The sequence below is a fragment of the Nicotiana tomentosiformis genome, chromosome 11 (genome assembly GCF_000390325.3).
Source record: "Nicotiana tomentosiformis chromosome 11, ASM39032v3, whole genome shotgun sequence".
Taxonomy (NCBI): Eukaryota; Viridiplantae; Streptophyta; class Magnoliopsida; order Solanales; family Solanaceae; genus Nicotiana; species Nicotiana tomentosiformis.
This window is the reverse complement of record NC_090822.1, coordinates 18,238,942-18,258,706: the sequence shown is the minus strand read 5'-3', so window position 1 is coordinate 18,258,706 and position 19,765 is coordinate 18,238,942. Positions and strand designations below refer to the sequence as shown.

General features: G+C 38.0%; 1 protein-coding gene across 1 annotated transcript; it reads right to left on the bottom strand.

The window, feature by feature from the left end:
- Positions 1-251: 251 nt before the first annotated feature.
- On the bottom strand, positions 252-3,205 carry LOC138901095 (uncharacterized). The gene is made up of 5 exons (XM_070188828.1): positions 2,693-3,205; positions 2,280-2,435; positions 2,144-2,173; positions 2,011-2,093; positions 252-489 (listed from the first exon to the last, which is right to left on the bottom strand). Exons 1-5 carry the CDS (start codon positions 3,203-3,205, stop codon positions 252-254), a joined length of 1,020 nt encoding a protein of 339 aa, XP_070044929.1.
- Between the last annotated feature and the right edge of the window lie 16,560 nt (positions 3,206-19,765).

Below are 19,765 nucleotides of genomic sequence, written 5' to 3'. Positions count from 1 at the left end.
TCATGCCTCCTCTTCCAAGTCCCTGAGGAGTTTACCTTTGAAGATGGTTCTTTTCCCAAACATAACCATTTTGTCCTTCTCTGCATCAAATTCTTCTTGTTCTTCACTTTCTTTTTCTTCCACCATTTTCACATTTCTAGACCTCAAGCAGACCTGATTCTTCTAGCCAAGGTAGGGAGCTCTGCAGACTTTGTCTTTGAAATAGACTTCTTTGTGGAAGTCTTGATTTCCTTTCCCTTTTGAGTCACAACCTACATTTCTTCTGCCTCCTCTCCATCACGAAGAACCAGGTCCATCTCCTCAATTTCAACTGCCTCAACAGGCTCAACCACCCTCTTTTTTCCCTTTGCATTAGCCTTTCTCATACTTTTTTCTAGGGCCTTTTCTAGTTCAGCCTCACTCTGCTTCTTCTGACTCCTTGTAGCTTTTCCTCTTGTAGGAGGAGTCTCTACAGGGATAGAAGATGCAACCTTCCTTTTCTTATTTGTCCTAGCAATACCAAGGACTTTAATTCCTGAACTTCTTTTCTTTTTTGGATTTTAACTGTCAGACACTTTGCTCAGTAGGTCCTCGAAGGTTTTTTGCACAGATGGAACAAGTTCTTGAATATTCTTCCCTAATCTAACCAACCCCTTAGCAGCTTCTCCAGACCCACTTCTCCCTTTTTCTCTCATACTTTTTTCTTATCCAACAGATTCCTTACTCTATACTACCATATGTTTTTTCAATCAAGCCAACAGGAGTGGGTGAAGATTCAACCACTCCTTTTTCCATTCCCATCACATCTCCTTGAGCACCCTCTCTCTCTTTTTCTTTATTTTATTTTTTTTACCACCCAATTTCCTAGTCTCAATTGTTTCAACCCCAGCCATGGTTCTTACAAACACAAACCTATTTTGGACTAGATATTACCTGCTCTGTTTCAGACAAAACAATTTCTTCCCCTCAATTGCAGACTTGAAAGGATCTTCAGATTTTTGTGGTTCATCTACCTGACTTTCCTTCAGTTGATAATTGATTTTCTTGAATTGTTCTCCTCCAGCAACTACTTTTCAACCAATCATCTTAAATCTACCTCTCTTATAAATATGTGTGGTTGACGGTGTGGTTGAATGAGTGGGTGTGGATTCTTTGGATGGTGATGAGGGATTTTCAGAAGTGTTAGCCATTTATGGTTAGAGGATGAGAGAAGATGATTATATGTGTTTGGAAGATGAGAGAAGATTAGAGGGAATTGTTTGGCGGTTGTGAATTAGAAGTGAAGAAATGACTTAGGCCAAATCAATTCAAAGAGAGAGACTTTGATTGGGTAAAGACATCGTTTTTAGAAGTTCAGGAGTCTAATCAAACCAGGAGTCAGTTTGAAAAGACGTTGAGGACTCTCCCTAGAATCTAGGCACTTATTATATTTTTGGGACTCTATTTGGATGAAACTGGCTCATTTCGTATAATCTCGAGGAGGTTAGGATTAAATGAGACTCTCATTTTGATCATAATCCAAATATAATTATTTCAAAATATGCAGGGTGGAGAGTACGTACCATGCAATTTTGATGAACCATGTTCTTCACTCAGAAATCTCTTGTGTAAAACTGAATTTTCCAAGAAAATAAAGATAATATCATTAGAGATTAATAAGATATTTTAGCACATGGCACAAGAGTATACTGATGAAAGTATGAGACCGGGCAAAATCAAATCTAATTATGTACAAAAATTCAAATATTTCCTAACCAAAATTTATGAGTTAGAACTGGTTCCTTTTAGGTGATCTTAATCATCACTAATTCTAACATGTTCCTTTCAAAGTGATCTCTACTTAGAGATTTTGTGAAGATGTCAGCTATTTGCTTAATAATAGCACAGAATTTCACAATGATCAAACCTTTTTCATAGTTTTCCCTCAAAAAGTGATGCTTAACATTTATGTGCTTAGTTCTTTTGTGATGAACCGAGTTATCACAAAAGATGGGGATACAACCTACATCAATCCCAAAGTCCACTAATTACTGTGTGATCCACAACAATTGAGCACAACATGAGGCAGCAACAACATACTCAGCTTCAGCAATAGATAAAGCCACCGAATTTTGCTGTTTGGTAGCCCAAGACACATAACATGATACAAGAAAGTGTGCCATACCTGAGGTGCTCTTTCTTTCCACAAGAAAACCTGCATAATCAGTATCAGCATATCCCACTAAGTTGAAATTACTACCTTTTGGATGCCATAGACAAAGGTCAGTGGTGGCTTTTAGGTATCTCAATATCCTCTTGACAGCAGTCAAGTGAGACTCCTTTGAATTTGCCTGAAATCTAGCACAAAGGCCTGCACTTAAAACAATGTCAGGTCTACTAGCAGTGAGATATAACAAAGATCCTATCATTCCCCTATATAACTTCTGATCAACAGATGAACCAGGTTCATCTACATCCTATTTTGTGTTTGTTCCTATATGAGTATCAATTTCTTTGGAATCATCTATTTTAAACCTTTAAGCAACTCTTTTACTTACTTTTGTTGATGGATCATAGTTCCAAATGAATTTTGTTTAATTTGTAATCCTAAAAAGAAATTAAGCTCACCCATCATACTCATTTCAAATTCACTCCCCGTTAGTTTAGCAAATTCTTTACTTAACTTATCAGTAGTTGCTCCAAAGATTATATCATCAACATATATCTGAACTACCAAGAGATCTTTACCTTTCTCTTTCAAGAATAAAATATTGTCAATCTTACCTCTCTTGTAGCCATGCTCAAGCAAGAATTTTGATAATCTTTCATACCATGCTCTTGGAACCTGCTTGAGCCCATAAAGTGCCTTGTCAAGCGTGTACACATGATCAGGACATTCCTTGCCTTCAAAGCCAGGAGGTTGCTTGGCAAACACTTCTTCCTTTAGATAGCCATTGAAGAAGGCACTCTTGATATCCATCTGATGGAGAGTGAATTCCATGTAAGCAGTAAAGGCTATTAAGAGTCGAATTACTTCCAATCTTGTAACTGGAGCAAATGTCTCATCATAGTCTATGCCCTCCTCTTGACTATATCCTTGAACCACTAATCTTGTCTTGTTTCTTGTAACTATTCCATCTTCGTCAAGTTTGTTTCTGAAGACCCATTTTGTGCCAATTACTAATCTGTCCTTGGGGTCTTGGTACCAGATGCCAAACTTGAATTCTCTCAAATTGGTTGAGTTCATATTGTATTGCACTCACCCAGTCTGCATCTTGCAAAGCCTTAGTAAACGTTTTAGGTTTAATAAGAGATAAAAATACATCAAAAGCACAAAGATTCTTCAAAGAGGATCTGGTTTTGATTCTAGAGGTTGGATCAGTAATTATATTCTCGATGGGATGAGAACTTTGATACTTGTAAGGTTTCACAACTAGATGGATTCCCTTAGATATTCCTTCAATGTTGTGTTGATGAGGAACAAGTTTATAGATAGGTTCCCTCAAGGTATCCGTTTCTTTTTATTCAGTCCCCCTATCAATTTGCCCTAGGTGGAAGGACCAGTTCCATCACATGTTCCTTCCTCTGATGCACCTTCAGTCTGAGCTGTGGTTTCGTTTGAGTTTCTTACCAGCCCAATTGCTTCATCATCCTGTTCCTGCCTCTCAGAAAGAATATTAGTTTCATCAAAAAACCACATGTACACTTTCTTCTGAATATCCCAAGAATACTCCCTCATCACTTCTGGGATCAAACTTACTTAGGGAGTCTTTACCATTAATGTGCACAAAGCGTTTGCATCCAAATGCCCTAAGAAGGGATATGTTTAGCTTTCTCCCTTTAAGTAACTCATAGGGAGTCTTCTCAACAATAGGTCTAGTCATGCAACTATTTATGATGTAACATGCAGTGTTCACAGCTTCTGCCCAGGAACTACGGGGCAGCTTACAAGAAAGAGGAATAGTCCTATCCATTTCTTCCAATGTCCTTTTCTTTCTTTCAACTATTCTATTTTGTTGTGGAGTCCTAGGAGAAGATAATTATGATTTATGCCATGTTCAACACAAAATTCAGCAAATTTAGCATTCTCAAATTCAGTACCATGATCAGACCTAATTGATGCAAGTTGATTAACAAGTTGTTTCTGAGTTTTTCTAACAAAAGAAGTGAAAATATCAAATGCTTCATCTTTAGATGTTAAAAACAATATCCAAGTAAACTTAGAGCAATCATCAACAAGCACCATCACATAACTCTTACTACCTCTGCTCAATGTTCTCATTAGTCCTCAAAGATCCATATTGACCAGTTCCATCGTCCTGGTAGTGCTTACCACTTTCTTGCTTTTGAAAAAGGATCTTACTTGGTTTTCCCTTGCACAAGCCCCATCACCAAGTCCTTGGAGACTAGTTTGTTGAGTTGACTTAGACAGGCATGTCCAAGCCTCTTGTGCCAAAGAAGGAGATCATTATCCACCATACTTAAGCAAGTGAGTTCATTATCTAAAAATATGGACAGATCTACAACATATATGTTGCTCACTCTTTTTCCCAGCAAAACTATCTTGTCAGTGGTAAGATTAATAATAAATCATTTTGTAGAGGTGAATGCTACCATGTTACCTCTATCACACAATTATAATACACTTATTAGACTGTATTTCAGTCTATCTATCAAGTAGACGTTCTCAATAGAGTGAGAGTCAGTCTTACCTACTTTTCCAACACAATGATCTTACCTTTCTTCCCATTTCTAAAGGAGACATTACCTCATTTAAGGTCCTCAAGTGAAAGGAACTGGTTCTTGCTTCATGTCATGTGCTTTGAGCAGCCATTATCCATGTACCATAATTGGTTGTTCCCCTTAACTTAGACCTTCAAAAGGAAATAACGGGTTAGTCTTACGAACCCAAACTAGTTTGGGTCCCTTTCTATAGGCAAAAGGATGAATCAAACTTTTTTTAGCCCAACTTGGTAGCCTATTCTTCCCTTGAACAAATTCTTTGTTCTTTTGACTTGCCTTTTATTTTGCGGTGAATTCACTTTTATAGTGATCTATTTTACCATAGTGTGTGCAAATCTTGTTCTTAGGAAGTGTGAGGTGCTTGCTTTTGGGATCCCACTTAGGTTCCAGGTTCCCAAAGCTGAGTCCTCTCATGTTGTTACTATGGTGTTCTTGTAGCCATGAAGTGCATCGGATGACCTGTTCCATTTACAAGTTATCTCTAGCTCATGCTTGACCTTGCTTAAATCCTCCTTTAGGATTCTTACCTGCTCATCCCTTTTATACAACTCATATTTCATTTTCCCTACATTTTCTTCTAGAGTGAGTTGTGTGTGATCAACTGTCTTTTTACCTATTCCTAATTTCAGTTTTAGATTTTCAGATATAAGCTCTAGGACAGTTGAGTCAAGTACATGAACCTGGTTCTTCAACACAGTATTTTCACTTACAGTTTCACTAACCCTAAGTTCCAGGTGTTTGCACTTAGCCTTCAAAATCACACATTCTTTAGACAACTGTTCCTTTTCATTGTTTCATAGGCAGTAAGATTTTCAATTAATTCATCCAGTGGGGGAGTGGAAATATTATTTGATTCCTGAATGACAGTGATTTTGCTCTCCCAAGTTATAGGCAAAACCCTAGTTAGTATCTTCTCGACTCTATCTTCTCCAGTAATAATCCTTCCAAGAGACTTTAGCTCATGTGTCAGTGTAGTCAACCTTGTATACATCTCTTGAATGGTTTATCCTTCCTTCATAGCAAATTTCTCATATTGAGAATACAGTAGAATTCCTCTGGATCTCTTCACTTGAGGTGTTCTTCATGAGCCACTTGCAATGTGTCCCAAATTTTCTTAACAGTGGTACAACTTTGGATTCTACTTTATTCATCTGGACCAAGTTCACAAACAAGCCATTTCTTGGCTTTAACATTCTTCTCCCATTTCTTCAAGTCCTCAGCAGTGCAATCCGTTCTTGTCTTTGGCACATTTACTCCTTCAATATTTTTCTTCAAGGTAGCCAGTGGACAATCGATAACAATGTCCCAAAGCTCATAGTCCTCTCCTATAATGCGATCTTTCATCCTGTTTTTCCACCAAGAGAAGTACTGGCCATTAAAGAGTGGTGTCCTAGTAGTGGATTACCCTTTCCGGTTTCCAGGTGGTGCACTCATGTTGATCTTCTCCTAAGGTGTAAGCCTCTTCAAGGAGAACCCGATCTGATACTAATTGATGTTTTATACTTCAATGCCACACAAAGGAGGGGGGGTAATTTGTGTGGTATCTAATTTTCATGTGCACTGATTATAGAAGAACCTGGTTCTTCTATGTTCCTTATACTACTGTTGCAGAAATAACAAATGCAGAATGTAAAGAACACAAGCATTTTTATGTAGAAAATACCTGGCTCAAAAGGTAAAAAAAAAACACGACCTACTACTCAGTAGGATTTTTTCCAAGACATCACTAAATCACTGAGCCAAAACAACATTTACAAAACTCTTTGTAAAACTAAGGATTACCTCTAATCTCGTTATGGCAACCAAACTCAAACTGTTGCGACAACTTCAAGTTAACTCTAACTTGAATACTCAAAGTACCTAATACAATTACCTCTAGGTAAAGATGAAAAGTAAAATTTGAAAACACCCACTACAATGAAACTAGAATAAAAGGCAGACACTTGGAACTAGTTCTTCTATCAGGTTCATGTAGCTTCAGGTTCGCACACTTGAATCAAACAAGAGTTGCTTGCAAAATGCATTGCTATTTTTCTCTCAACTCACATTTAATTTCAGCGTTTGTGCGTACCTGTATTATGAGAATATCCTGCAATTTATAGAGTTAGTAGAATAGGAAATAACTAGAGTTCCAATGCTATACTCTTCCTTGGTGGAAAAGTTCTAGTTATCTTCAACTTCTAACTTCTCCCTTATCTTAGATAAAGTTCTATTCGAGTAAGGAGTCCTTCTCCTTATCATTTATGCAACCTTTTCGATCAAGATATATCATATATAACAACTTAATCTTATCTCCTTCACATGTATCTCTTATGCTTGAATATGCACGTGTCTGTGTACACTCTGTGTGGACCTCGTTCATGCTTGAGTTCCTTTATCAATCATCAAAATAAACTTCACTTGAGCCAACAAACCTATTAATAAGTCCCAACCATATGTAAAATGTATCGATTAGCATACGAGGATGATATGCATGATTGTTGTATGTAAGAATTCATGAATATGCGTATCTCCTGTTAAATCGAAAACCCGTTTATCTCTCACAACATACGCATACACGGTCTAAGATAACATGAATAATTACGTGATTCCGGAGGGAACAAAACCAAGTGGCATATTTGCTAGCAAATGAAGGAGTCAGTCTATTCTGTTTAATTATTCAGCAGTTCCTCTGTTATTTGCTTTTGCTATGTTTGTAAAAGCAGACAAAATAGGAACTTCTTTTGTTAGAACTTCTGATAATGTACTATATATTTTATATGATCATAGCACTAGTAATAGCGTTACTTTTGTAATGATGCATAAATATTATATTATCTTTTTAGCCCAAAAAAGAAGAAGAAGAAGAAGTCATCCTTGACTATTAAATAAGATCTTCTATTAATTTTATATCCTATCTCCCACCCCCCAAACCTCCCTCGTTGTACTGAATTTACCACAGGCAATGGAAGAAGAGAAGGAATTGCATGAGAGAGAAGAAATTATCAAGTTAGCCATAGTGACCTGCCTGAAACCAAGAAAGAAAGGATTGTACTATCAATATATATATGGGGTCTAAATTCTATTAATGAGATTTCCAAAATGGTGCAGGGAAGTCATACTTGGCTACCAAACAAGACTCCTTTCACTATGCTATACCTCTCTTCTATCTCTTTCTTCTCTCTTGGTAAATTCAATTGAACACTACCAAAAAGATGCAAAACAGATATCGTCGGAAACATTTCTGGCAGACATTCCGAGGGGATGCCCGTTTAGAAATGCCTTTCCGACGAGCCAAATTCCGAGGGGATGCCCGTTCGTAAATTCACATTTTTATTAGTGATAGAAGAATAAAAAGTCTAGCATGAAAGAGAAGAGCATGTCAAGTTAGCCAAGGAGACTGCCTGAAACCAAAGCAAAAAATGGTGTAACCAAACACCTTTTAAAATAATGGTCAATGTATTTGCTTCTACGTTCTCCTCTCTCGGGATCTGTGTGATCGATCACTCCCGGAATTATGTAAGCAAAGTTTGAATTTTAATCACATACTGTAGCATGCATTCCTCTTTAGTGTCAAAAATTCATATACTTAGTTTACTACCAGTTGGAAATCACATCTGATTTCTATGATCTCATAGCCAAGTCCCCGGGCCAGTTCAAGACTTGCAATCAAGGCCTCATATTCGGCTTTATTGTTAGTTAATGGAAAAGTTTTTATGGCATGCCTTAGGGTTTTTCTTGAAGGCGCGATTAGGACCACCCCGAGCCCGGACCCTTTCACATTGGAAGCTCCCCAAGAACAAGTTCCAAACTCCTAATGCTGTTTTTGACATAATTACCGCTTCTTTAGTGGCCAAAGGTAGCAATCCAGGACTGAAATCGGCCATAAAGTCGGCCAAAACTTATGATGTAATCGCAATTCCAGGCTTATATTCAATATCAAATTTGCTAATTTTAACTGCCCATTTCGCCAACCGGCCTGACAGTTCAGGCTTGTGAAGGACACTCTGCAGGGAAAAGGTTGTCACAACGCCTATCGGGTGGTACTGAAAATATGGCCTAAGCTTCCGAGAGGCTCCTACGAGAGCTAAGACCAGTTTTTCAAGGTGCGGATAACGAGTTGGCACTCATAATTTTTTTTTTGCTAACATGATAGACATAAAATTGTGTAACTTCATCCTCCTGGACTAGAACGACACTTACTGCTACCTCTAAAACTGCTAAGTATATTAGCAGTTGTTCACCTTCCCCCGGTTTTTATAGTAGCGAGGGGCTTGATAAATAATGTTTCAGGTCTTTCAAGGCTTGTTGACTTTCTGTAGTACATTCGAAATTGTTCTTCTTCTTCAGAAATGAGAAAACGTGTTGACATTTTTCCGAGGATCATGAGACTAACCTGCTTAGAGCGTCCAATCTTCCAGTTAGCCTTTGGACTTCCTTTATGCCTGTCAGCTGGTCTACGATGTCCTCGATGGCTTTGATATTATTGAGATTTACCTCGATCCCCTTTCGTGTAACCAAGAAACCCAAGAACTTACCGGAGTTAACCTCGAAACGTGCATTTTTCGGGTTGACTTTCATGTTGTGCTTCCTCAGGATATCAAAGGATTCCTGGAGGTGTTATAAATGGTAACATGCATTTAAAGTCTTAACCAACATGTCATCTATGTAGACTTCCATTTGTTTTACCTATTTGTTTCTCAATCACCTTGTTCGCGCGCCTCTGATAAGTGGCTCCAGCGTTCTTAATCCCAAAGGGCGTCACATTATAATAATATGTGCCAAATTTTGTTATGAATGAAATCTTTTCTTGATCCTCTGTGTTCATATTATTGATTGTACCTGGAATAGGCATCGAGGAAACTCATTAACTCATGCCCGACCATTGCATCAATCATTTGACCAATGTTTGGTATTGGGAACGAGTCTTTTGGGCGTGCCTTATTTAAGTCTTTGTAATCTACACTGACACAACGAATATTTCTCTTGTTGTCGGTTGATTTCCTCTTATTTGCTTAATTCCCTCTAGGGTCAGGAATTTCAGTAGTTGGTGATATGTTGATGGTACGACCTTCATCTCATGTAACCATGGTCTACCAAGAATTATGTTGCAGCCCATGTCACCGTCCACCACTTCAAATAAGGTAGTCTTTGTAACCCCTTCGAGGTTCATAGGCAGCAAGATCTCCCCTCAGGTTGTCACAATTGCCAAGTTGAACCCGATGAGGAGTTTTATTGGCGGAATGATACTTCCAGTTAATTTGGCTTTTTCCAACACTCTCCATTGAACAATGTTGGTTGAGCTTCCTAGGTCAACCAAAACACGTTTAATCTTAAAATCCAGAACATTAAGAGAAATTACCAAGGCATCGTTATACGACAGAAGACGCCCGTCGGCATCTTCCTCTGTGAAGAAAATGTCGTCTTCAACGACTTCCTGGGGTCTTTTGTTGTGGGTCACCAATACCTTCATTGACTTGGCTACTGATAAAGTTACACCATTGATTTCATTCCTTCCAAAAATCATGTGGATAGTTCACCGAGGAGAGTATTCCCTTATCTTTGAGGGTTCTGCATTGTCCCGGCTCCGGCCGTAATTTTTCTTGGCTCAGTCTCTCAAACTATCCCTAAGATGGATGTTCTTCAATAGCGTTTCCACCTCCTCGCTCATATGTCGGCAGTCCCCAGTCTTGTGGCCGTGATTCCCATGATATTCACACAATAAGTTGGGATCCCAAAATTATAATCTGATAGCTTGGGAAATGAGGAATCCCGGGTCTCCGGTACCTTTTTTTCTTGTAGTGACCTGTTTTTCCAGTCGCGGTCGGTTCTTTTATCGAGAGCGAACCTATTCAAGGATCAGAACCCTTTGCCAGCAAGTCCTTTGGCTCTCTCGTAAGTCAAGAATCATCCTTTAGAAGACTGCCGGTCAGCTTCAAAATCATCCTTGAACTTATCCCGGTTCTTGTCTCAGTCTCGTCCCTTGGTTGATGTCGGGAACCCGATCTCATCATCTTCTATCCTTATCTTTGATTCATAGTAGTTATGGATATCCACCCATGTGGTCGCTTTGAACTCAAGCAGGCTTTCCTTCAACTTCCGGGAGGCATCGGAGTTCCTCTGGTTCAAACCCCTTAGTGAATGCGTCAGCTTCCCATTTGTCTGGTACGGGCAGTAACAACATCCTTTCTTTCTGGAATCTGATCACGAACTCCCGCAAGAATTCGAACACACCCTGTGCGATCTTGAATATGTCTGCCTTCCAGTCTTGGACATTTCTAGCCATGGCATTGGTCTTTATGAATTAATATACGAGCATTTTAAAAGAATCAATAAAATGCTCGGGTAAATAAGAATACCATGTTAGGGCCCCTTTCGTGAGGGTTTCTCCGAAGTTTTTCAGCAGAACCGACTCAATCTCATGATGAACCAAGTCGTTTCCTTTCACCACAGTTGTATAAGTTGTGATGTGCTCCTAAGGATCTGAAGTCCCATCCCACTTTGGTATGTCCGGCATCTTGAACCATTTCGGAGTCAATTCCGATGTTGTGCTCGGCTTAAACAGTAACTGAGTGTAATTTTTCAAATATGGGCCCTTCAAAATTGGTGAGGCGCTCGGAATTTGATCCATTCGGGTGTGAAACTACTTCGTGGTCTGATCCATCCACTTGTTTATTTCCTTCATGAATCTCATGGGTTTGGTTTTGAAGGGATCATTATCGTTGTCATTACCGGACCCGCTACCGGTTCCCCCTGCTCCGTCGAAGCCGACCTCACCTCTCAGGCTATTATTATCAACTCTTTGAGTTGTTTGATTTGCAAGAGCACCGGGAGAAACTGGGCCTCTTCCATTTGCGTTGTTGGAAGCACATGATAATGCCTGCTTTAGTTCAGTCATGACCTGGTCCTACCTTGAGAGATGGCCCATGATAGCTTTTTGCTGTTCTTTCAAGATCCTTACCGTTTCCACAACGTGCACGTCCTCCGCATCATCGGGAGTTGTCTCCCGCACATGTCAGGGATATTTACTACCATTGACCGGAGTTTTGACGTCCCTCTCGTTGCTGGTGTCACTGATTGAATCCTCATATTGAGGAAGATTTTTGGGTGCCTCAATATTGTATGCTATGTTGACATCGTTAGCTGTCATTTTTGACTTTTTGCTAGGAAACAAAGAATCAAACGAGTTAGTAATAGATGCAGGGATCAACTCAATTACGCAACTGTCTAAGTCCCATGGTGGGCGCCAAACTGTTTACCCGTAAAATGGTACAGTTAAATTTGTTACGTGGTTTATAGACAAGCGAACTGATTTGACCCAAAATGATAAATAAAGTATATTAAAAATAAGACTTATCATTAAAATCAAAGGAAATGGCAGGCTTAGTTCTGGGAGCGATGCTTTTGAGGACAGAAATAAGAGCAATATAAACAAAAAGTAAAGTTGTGTTATTTTGCTTGAGAATAGAATGTAGCATAAGTTTTGCCAAAGATTTCGTATCTCTACAATAACTGTTGAAGCTACTATTTATAGCTATACCTAGGAAACAAGATCCTAGGATCAAGCCCCTCTTAAATGACAATAAAGGGAGCTATTGATGAATATGTAACGTCAGGCTATGAATACCAAAATTTTCTGCAACGACTGCCTATTTAATACTAGGGAATATTCTTCATTAAATGTCATCTGGTGACAAACATTCAACCCGCTCACATTGATCGTTTTTCCCTCGGGGTTTAACCGGTGACAACTGCAGTTGCTGTTCCCGGTCTTGGTTCTCACTCGATTTCTCTGTCATCTGTCTCTGGTTCCACGTGTCGCTCTATCATTTAATCATTTAATATATGGCAATTTTACCCTATACAGTATATATTAAGGGGAGTGTCATGCTCGGAGTTCATATTTGTCACAATACAAGCTCATGGCACGTATGTCTGGTTTGATCCAACAGATCTTATGAATTTATTTCTTGGGCTACGTCATCATCGAGTTCAAAAGTGGACGTACCATAAAGTAACATATTCAAAAAGTTGCCAGCTTAAAAACTTGACCCCATTCTCATCGACCCACCCTCTATCACGGGCATCACATTAGTAGAAAAAAGATTAAAAAAATATCTCATTTTGTCCATTTTCGTCATCGATGTGCCACTAAAAGTTCATATTTACGGTGCTCGTCTGTTTCAAAAATTGAGTCAATGCGAAACAAATAAATTAAGGAATAATGTCAAAAGACTTCTCTTCATAATATGATTTATCACCATGTCGCAAGTTGAGGTTATTCTGTAGGGTTTAGATTAAATGATGTATACAGTCGAAATAGATTTAGGCCTTTGCATGATTGATCGGTGTCGAAACATAATGGATCAAAGAAAGACTTTGTAATATCGAGATGGGTTCCGAAGGTGGTACAAACAAGCTTCAAATTTCGGGTATAGATCGAACACCGAGTTCGAAGTCATTATCGAGCTCGGGTCTGAAACGAACTATGATGAGATGATTTCGAGCTTAAGTGGTAGAGGACAACCGGGATAATCACCTGATCCCGAGTCCACATCGAGTTCTAGAAGCAACACTGACCAGCACCGAGGCCGATTGAGCTCGAGCTCACAGACAAGAACCGTTGCGAACACACTAAGGGAGAGAATCTCGGTGAAAATTATGGAAAAGCTGATTTATCATGGGTTCTCCACTATATATTTTTAATTATATCTAAAGTAGGATCCTCTACTATAAAGAGGATGGCTACATTTATGTCGACAACAATTTTTGGCTTACATTATAATTCAAGTGCCATGTTCTCCTAGATCCAAGGATTATTCTTTTAGGCTTCATTAATTGACTCATTGTGCTTAGCCCTAAAACTCATCTTCTTTCCAACCTTGTTTATTTTTCATTCTTTGCAATCCATATTTGATATTTCTATTTATCCCTATGATTTGTATCAAGCTATACCACATATCCTTAAACTACGTACAAATTCAACTCTATCCGTTTTTCGGGTAAACAAATGATCAGTGCAAGAGATGGATATTTCAATTGTAAGATTCTCTGTTTGAAATATTTTCAATGTGTTATTGAAATTATTTGGAATTTTATACTTTTTGGAGTTTTTCATTCATATTACTCAATCCAACGAGGTTGACTGATTTATTCTAAGGTTTTGTTTTATATAAATTGTCGGCTAAATTCACTGTTTATTATTTTTTAGCTGGTACACGTAGACTATAGATTGATTATACACAGTTATATACATACTATACATGAATTATACATATATTATGCATCCGTTGGTTATTTTTAGTTTAGGCGATTTGGTGGACTCTTTGAAGGTCAAAGTTGAAGATCCAAATTGTAAGGCCCCGTAAAATATTTCCTAATGACTTAAGTTTTTAAAGTGCACCAACGGTATTTGAGAATAACGTATTTGAGTATTAAAGGAGACCTATGGGATAGAGCCATACCATGTTAAATTTATAATGTATGTTTAAGGTATTTTGGAACATACTAAGGAGTTTTGGGAATGGCAAGAACTTGTGTGGAATAAGTTGGATACATTAAGTGGAAAGGATGTTTCAATTGGCACAAGACCTAACTTCAAATAAATAGGACTCCCTCAATATAATGAGTTAGGTGGTGATCTACTTATTAAATTAAATCCCTTTGAATCTAGTTTTCAACGCATCAAACCGTTTGTCATTTGGATATGTATACAGAAAGGTATGGCCATTTTACTTGACATGTGTCATATGCGCTGGAATTTAGCGGAGGAAGGATAAGGGGGATGCTTATAATGTATGCAAAAAGGGTAATTATCAGGTCTGTGGGACGAGTGAGTTTAGCAGACCTTATCCTTGTTGTGTGAAGTGTGGGAGATATCATACGTGAGTATTTCACTATAGTACCTATGTATGTTACAAGTGCGGTATGAGGGGTTACATTCAGAGAGATTGTCATTCGTCTCGCCAGAGCATGGGCGAGGGTGCGACACAACCATCCAGTTCTGTAACTACTACATCCACAGCGCCTCCCCCAGCTAGAGGCACTATACCGCCCGCAGGGCGTGGAGCAGCTAGGGGTGGTATTCAGAGCTCGGGAGAGCCTAATAGGATTTATGCTATGAGGAGGCGTCAAAAGTTTGAGGCCTCTCCAGATGTGGTTACAGGTATATTGACTGTCCAATCTCATGATGTATATGCTCTTATTGATCCCGGTTCCACTTTGTGATGTGTCACTCCTTATGTTACTATAGAAGTTGGAATAGAACCGGAACAACTTTATGAGTCATTCTCAGTATCTATTCTTTGAACGAGACGCAATATTCATGAATCCACTCTATCACAAATTATCTTATTTACAACCTCTTGTGGAATTGAGCAATATAATTATGTCCTTGAATTGAGTTATAACTCTAGAAGTAATACTTCCCACTTGATTTCCTAAATTCTCAACAAGAGACCATACCTAATGAATATCTTACAGAACCTTTTGAATCGAATGGATAACATATGCTCACTTGTACCTATGTATGCCCCATCATAAAGTTTACTTATGTGGTATCAAATCCAATGTAAAGTAGCCTAGCGTTGAGATCCTTCTTGAGCCACTCTTTTTCTCTCCGGTGTATGTGGCTCCTATGATTGGAACAGTCATTTTACTCCTTTGTGAGTAATATCATGAAACCTTTCCACTATCTAGTAACATGAGAGCATATCTCAACACCTATCACATGTGTACATATAAATTGAAAGGGGTCACTTCTCTGCATAAAGTTTCTAGGAAATTTGAGATTTTCACAAATCCGTCGCGGAAAGATTTTTTGTTCGCCCATCTCAGTATGACTTTAATGTCTATCTAGATCATGCCTCAGTGAATAACTCACTTTGTTCCTAGTATTGTAGTTTCCCATGAAGTGCCCTTGTATTGCAACTTGATAGTTATTATAGCAAAAACATGTTTATCTCATAGAAAAATATTCATTTTCTCTAACCAATACATGATTTCATCCCAAATATTTAGATGTCCCAACTATATGGTTTCACTCGTGAAAGGTTGAAATTAGATGCTTCCATATTTTGGCATATATCATGAGTATATTGATATGTTTGTCGCATCTCTAGTTCTCTTTTATAGGATCAACTATCAGAAATGGGTTAAGCTGTCAGAACGATAATAATCTCACAAATGTTCAACTTCTTTTTCATCCTCATTGGGTTTGTGGCATAGATTTCTTGTGTCAAATATTATTAAGAGCGTAATACAACTTCGTGTATCTTGAAACCCATATCATATTTAGAGTGTTAGAATATTCTCATTTCGAGTTAAACAAGTTTTTCCTACATTCCAAGAGGCGACTAGTGTCACGTACTTGGCTATCTCACTTTGAAGTCTACTATTGCCGAACAAGACACATATGAAATGAAACAATTGTTATTGTCCTTTTCATGACTCATTTATTTTAAATCTCAGAATCATGAACATGGTCCCCACATTATCATTGCATACTAGGCAACTCTATGCCTCATTTGTCAAATCAATGATGTCAGCATAATGATTATCCATGTCAGCACTATTGGTAATAACCTCCATGTCTCTTAGGATATAACCTCCTGAAATGCCCTGCTCGGCACATTGATCGATTCTTGAAAAATTTCAGCCCAATCTCGGACCTCGGTGTTCCTATTAATAGTAACCTATGGGGGGTGAAGGTTCAAACATGTCAAAGAAGAAGCATCATCCAGTGAACAAACATATTGGATAGGAATTTTTATGGTAATATTAAAGCTAGCACATCTTAGAGTAATTGTTGAAGGTCGCCAAAGGGTTTAGTTTAGGTATTCGGCGTAGTATTTTAGAGTTGAAGAAAGTGAACGGGTTATTCTCAAGATTTTCTCTATGAATATATTGGGTGAATTGTTAAGGAAGGTAAAGTATGTGTAGTCACATTAGGCCTTATGGAATATTGAAGGAAATAGGTCAAACTATAAGTATGATGTTTTTCCATTGTTGTCCTCCATGCACCAGATGCATCATGTATCTAGGTTCCAGAAGGTTGTTGGAAATCCTTTGCCTATCGTTCCGGTGGAAACTATTGAAGGTGAAGTTAATGGGTAATTTGCTTATAAGAGGTACCTAGTTGTCATCCATGTTAGATAAGTCCGAAAATTAAGATCTGCCTCTGTCAAAGTAAAGAAAGTATTCTCACATGCTCGTATAACCAAATGGTTCTGATTTAAACGGGTACTTGTTATATGTTATGATTTACATATGTACAACTCATGTCAACATACCACTTCTGTTAATGTAATACCCTTAATGTTGAGATCATTGTTGTTGAAATATATTGTGATGCTTTGTTGAGTTATCGATATATTTTTAGGGTGGTTTTGGTGATTCTCTGGCAGGTGGTTAGGCCCAATTACAGAGGAGACTCTGCCAAAATTTCTGAAAAGTTTTGGAGTTAGTCAAATTTGGGGGATTGAAATGTTTGAAAGAAGAGTCGAGTTATGTTAAGTGTTTTGGGACGAGATCTACTCCTCATTCGAGGGCGAATGATCCTAAGTGGGGGAGAATGTAAGGCCCCGTAAAAATTTTCTAATGATTTAAGTTTTTAAAGTGCGCCAACAGTATTTGGCAATAACGTATTTGAGTATTAAAGGAAACCTATGGGATAGAGCCACATCATGTTGAATTGATAATGTATGTCTAAGGTGTGTCGGAACATACTAAGGAGTTTTGGGAATGGCAAGAACTTGTGTGGATTAAGTTGGACACATTAAGTGGAAAGGAAATTTTAATTGGCACAAGACCCAACTTCAAATGAATAGACATCCCTCGATATAATTAGTTAAATGTTGATCTACCTATCAAATTGAAGACCTTTGAATCTAGTTTCTAACGCATCAAACTGTTTGTCATTTGGATATGTATAAAGAAAGTTATGGCCATTTTACTGGACATGTGTCATATGTGCGGCCGCGCATATTTGAGAGTTTCTGCCTCAGGTGCGAGGCCAATGCACGGCCAAATCCGCGGCCATGCACGTGGGAACCCATTAAATACCCCCAAGACCGGGTATAGAGAGATATAAGTCATTTCTTTGAGCTAGGGCTTGTATAGCAAGGGGAATCAAGGTAATGTTTTTGGAGGAATTTTAAGTTGATTACTACTCCTAAACACTTGTATTAACAAGGATTAATCTCGAAGATTCATAGATTTCTATTTAAATCCCCAAATTGGTCAAGAACACTACAAGTTGGGATTTTCATGAGTCTCACTACAAGAGGTATATCTACCATCTCTAACTAATATATGGGAATTATTTATGTATGGAATATGTGTTATAACTTAGGGTATGGTGATTGGAAGCCTTTAGTTCCTAATTTAAATACATAACCATTATAGAGATGAAAAGGTAATTATTTGATGGAATTTTGTTGGTTGGGTGTGTATGGATGGTCATGTATGTGATGTTGGAAGTTAAGAATTGTTTAAGAATGATGGTGGGATAAATTGTTAGTAAATAGTAGTAGTTGGATGAACTAATTCTATTATTAAGAGATGTAGAGATTCATGCCTACTAGGTGTTTGATAAAATATTCAAATGAGCTGAAACCACAAATATCTTCCTAATTTGTGTTCAATTTTGTTATGTCTAAAATAGATTGGGATTGCTAGAATTTCCGGAATGTTGTAGTAATTTAAGGAAAGCTCAAAGCGAGGTATGTTGGCTAAACTTTCTCTCTTGGAATTGAATTCTATAATGTTCCCGTAAGTTTTAAAGTATGGGTTGCGTATTAAAATGTTATGGCTTTGAGTAGTGTTTCAATGAAAGATAGTATGCCAAATTGTGTGAGAAAATCTCAATATTCTTAAGACTATAAATTGCTCATATATGTACCTAAAGTCTTGATTTGGAAATGCCGTATTGTTCATAATCTATAAAGATGGTTGGAAGTGAAATAAGTGATATGGGGATATAGAGTGTGGCCAACGTGCCAAGAATTTAAGTTATGACTGTGGCTAGTAGTGCAAATAATTTGATAAAATGCGATAAAGAATATGAAATGAGCCTCGACTCAATGGTGTTAAAAGTGATTTGGAAAATAGAATTTGCCTAAGAGCTTTTGTACTCATTTCATGCCCATTAGTAGCTGTTTAACTAATGCTATGCTTTGTGAGTATATCCAGTGTGATTCGAGTTCTATATACTCATGTGTTGCAATTGTGTATTGTCGTTTTTTGGGGAAGAGTATTGCAAGAGTAAATTGTGTATTGATTGTTTATGATTTTTTATGTGTGTTTCTACTGTTGGATGGTATGCCTCATTCTTTGGGAAGAAACTATTTGTGTTTGAAGTTCCCATTTCAAATGGATTTGAAGTATATGATTTCTAAAATATTCTATATTTTGATATTGATAGTGATCTTTGAAATTTAAAGAGGTGAAAGTGTGGATTATGAAATACGGTCATCGTGCAAGGAGTAAAGAATCTTGTGAATTGGCAAATGAGTCAAGGAAATATTATCGCTATGAATGACTGGAAATACTAATGAGAATTTATGCAATGTGAAAGATGTTGAGATGAGTACAATTGTAATTATCTTACCTCTGTGTGCAAATCAAAAGAATAAAATATTTTTAGGAGCATCATTAGTAAAACTGAGGAAGGGTGGGTCATAAGGCCCACACCTGAAACTACACATGTCAGTGTAGGGGTGGATTGTGGTTATTCCCCTTATTTGGGATAAAGTTATGATATTATTCCCTTTAATTGGGATGAACTGGTAAAAATTATGGAATGAAAAAGTCAACCCACACGGCATATGTGGGAAGACACCCTAGCTGATCGGGTGGAGATCGGACTCCATGTTGCACACATGGTGGTACTACTCTTGGTAACAACTTTCTTTCGCATCACTTGTCAAACCACATTGTCCTTGGGGAGATGGCCTAGCCGATCGGGCGTGATCGGACTCCGTGCTAACAAAGACGGTGGAATATCAGTCCTAATGATCTCCCAACCAAAATTGTATATGAAGTTCGTATTTTGAAAATTATTATGTTTTAACTGGACATTTGGATA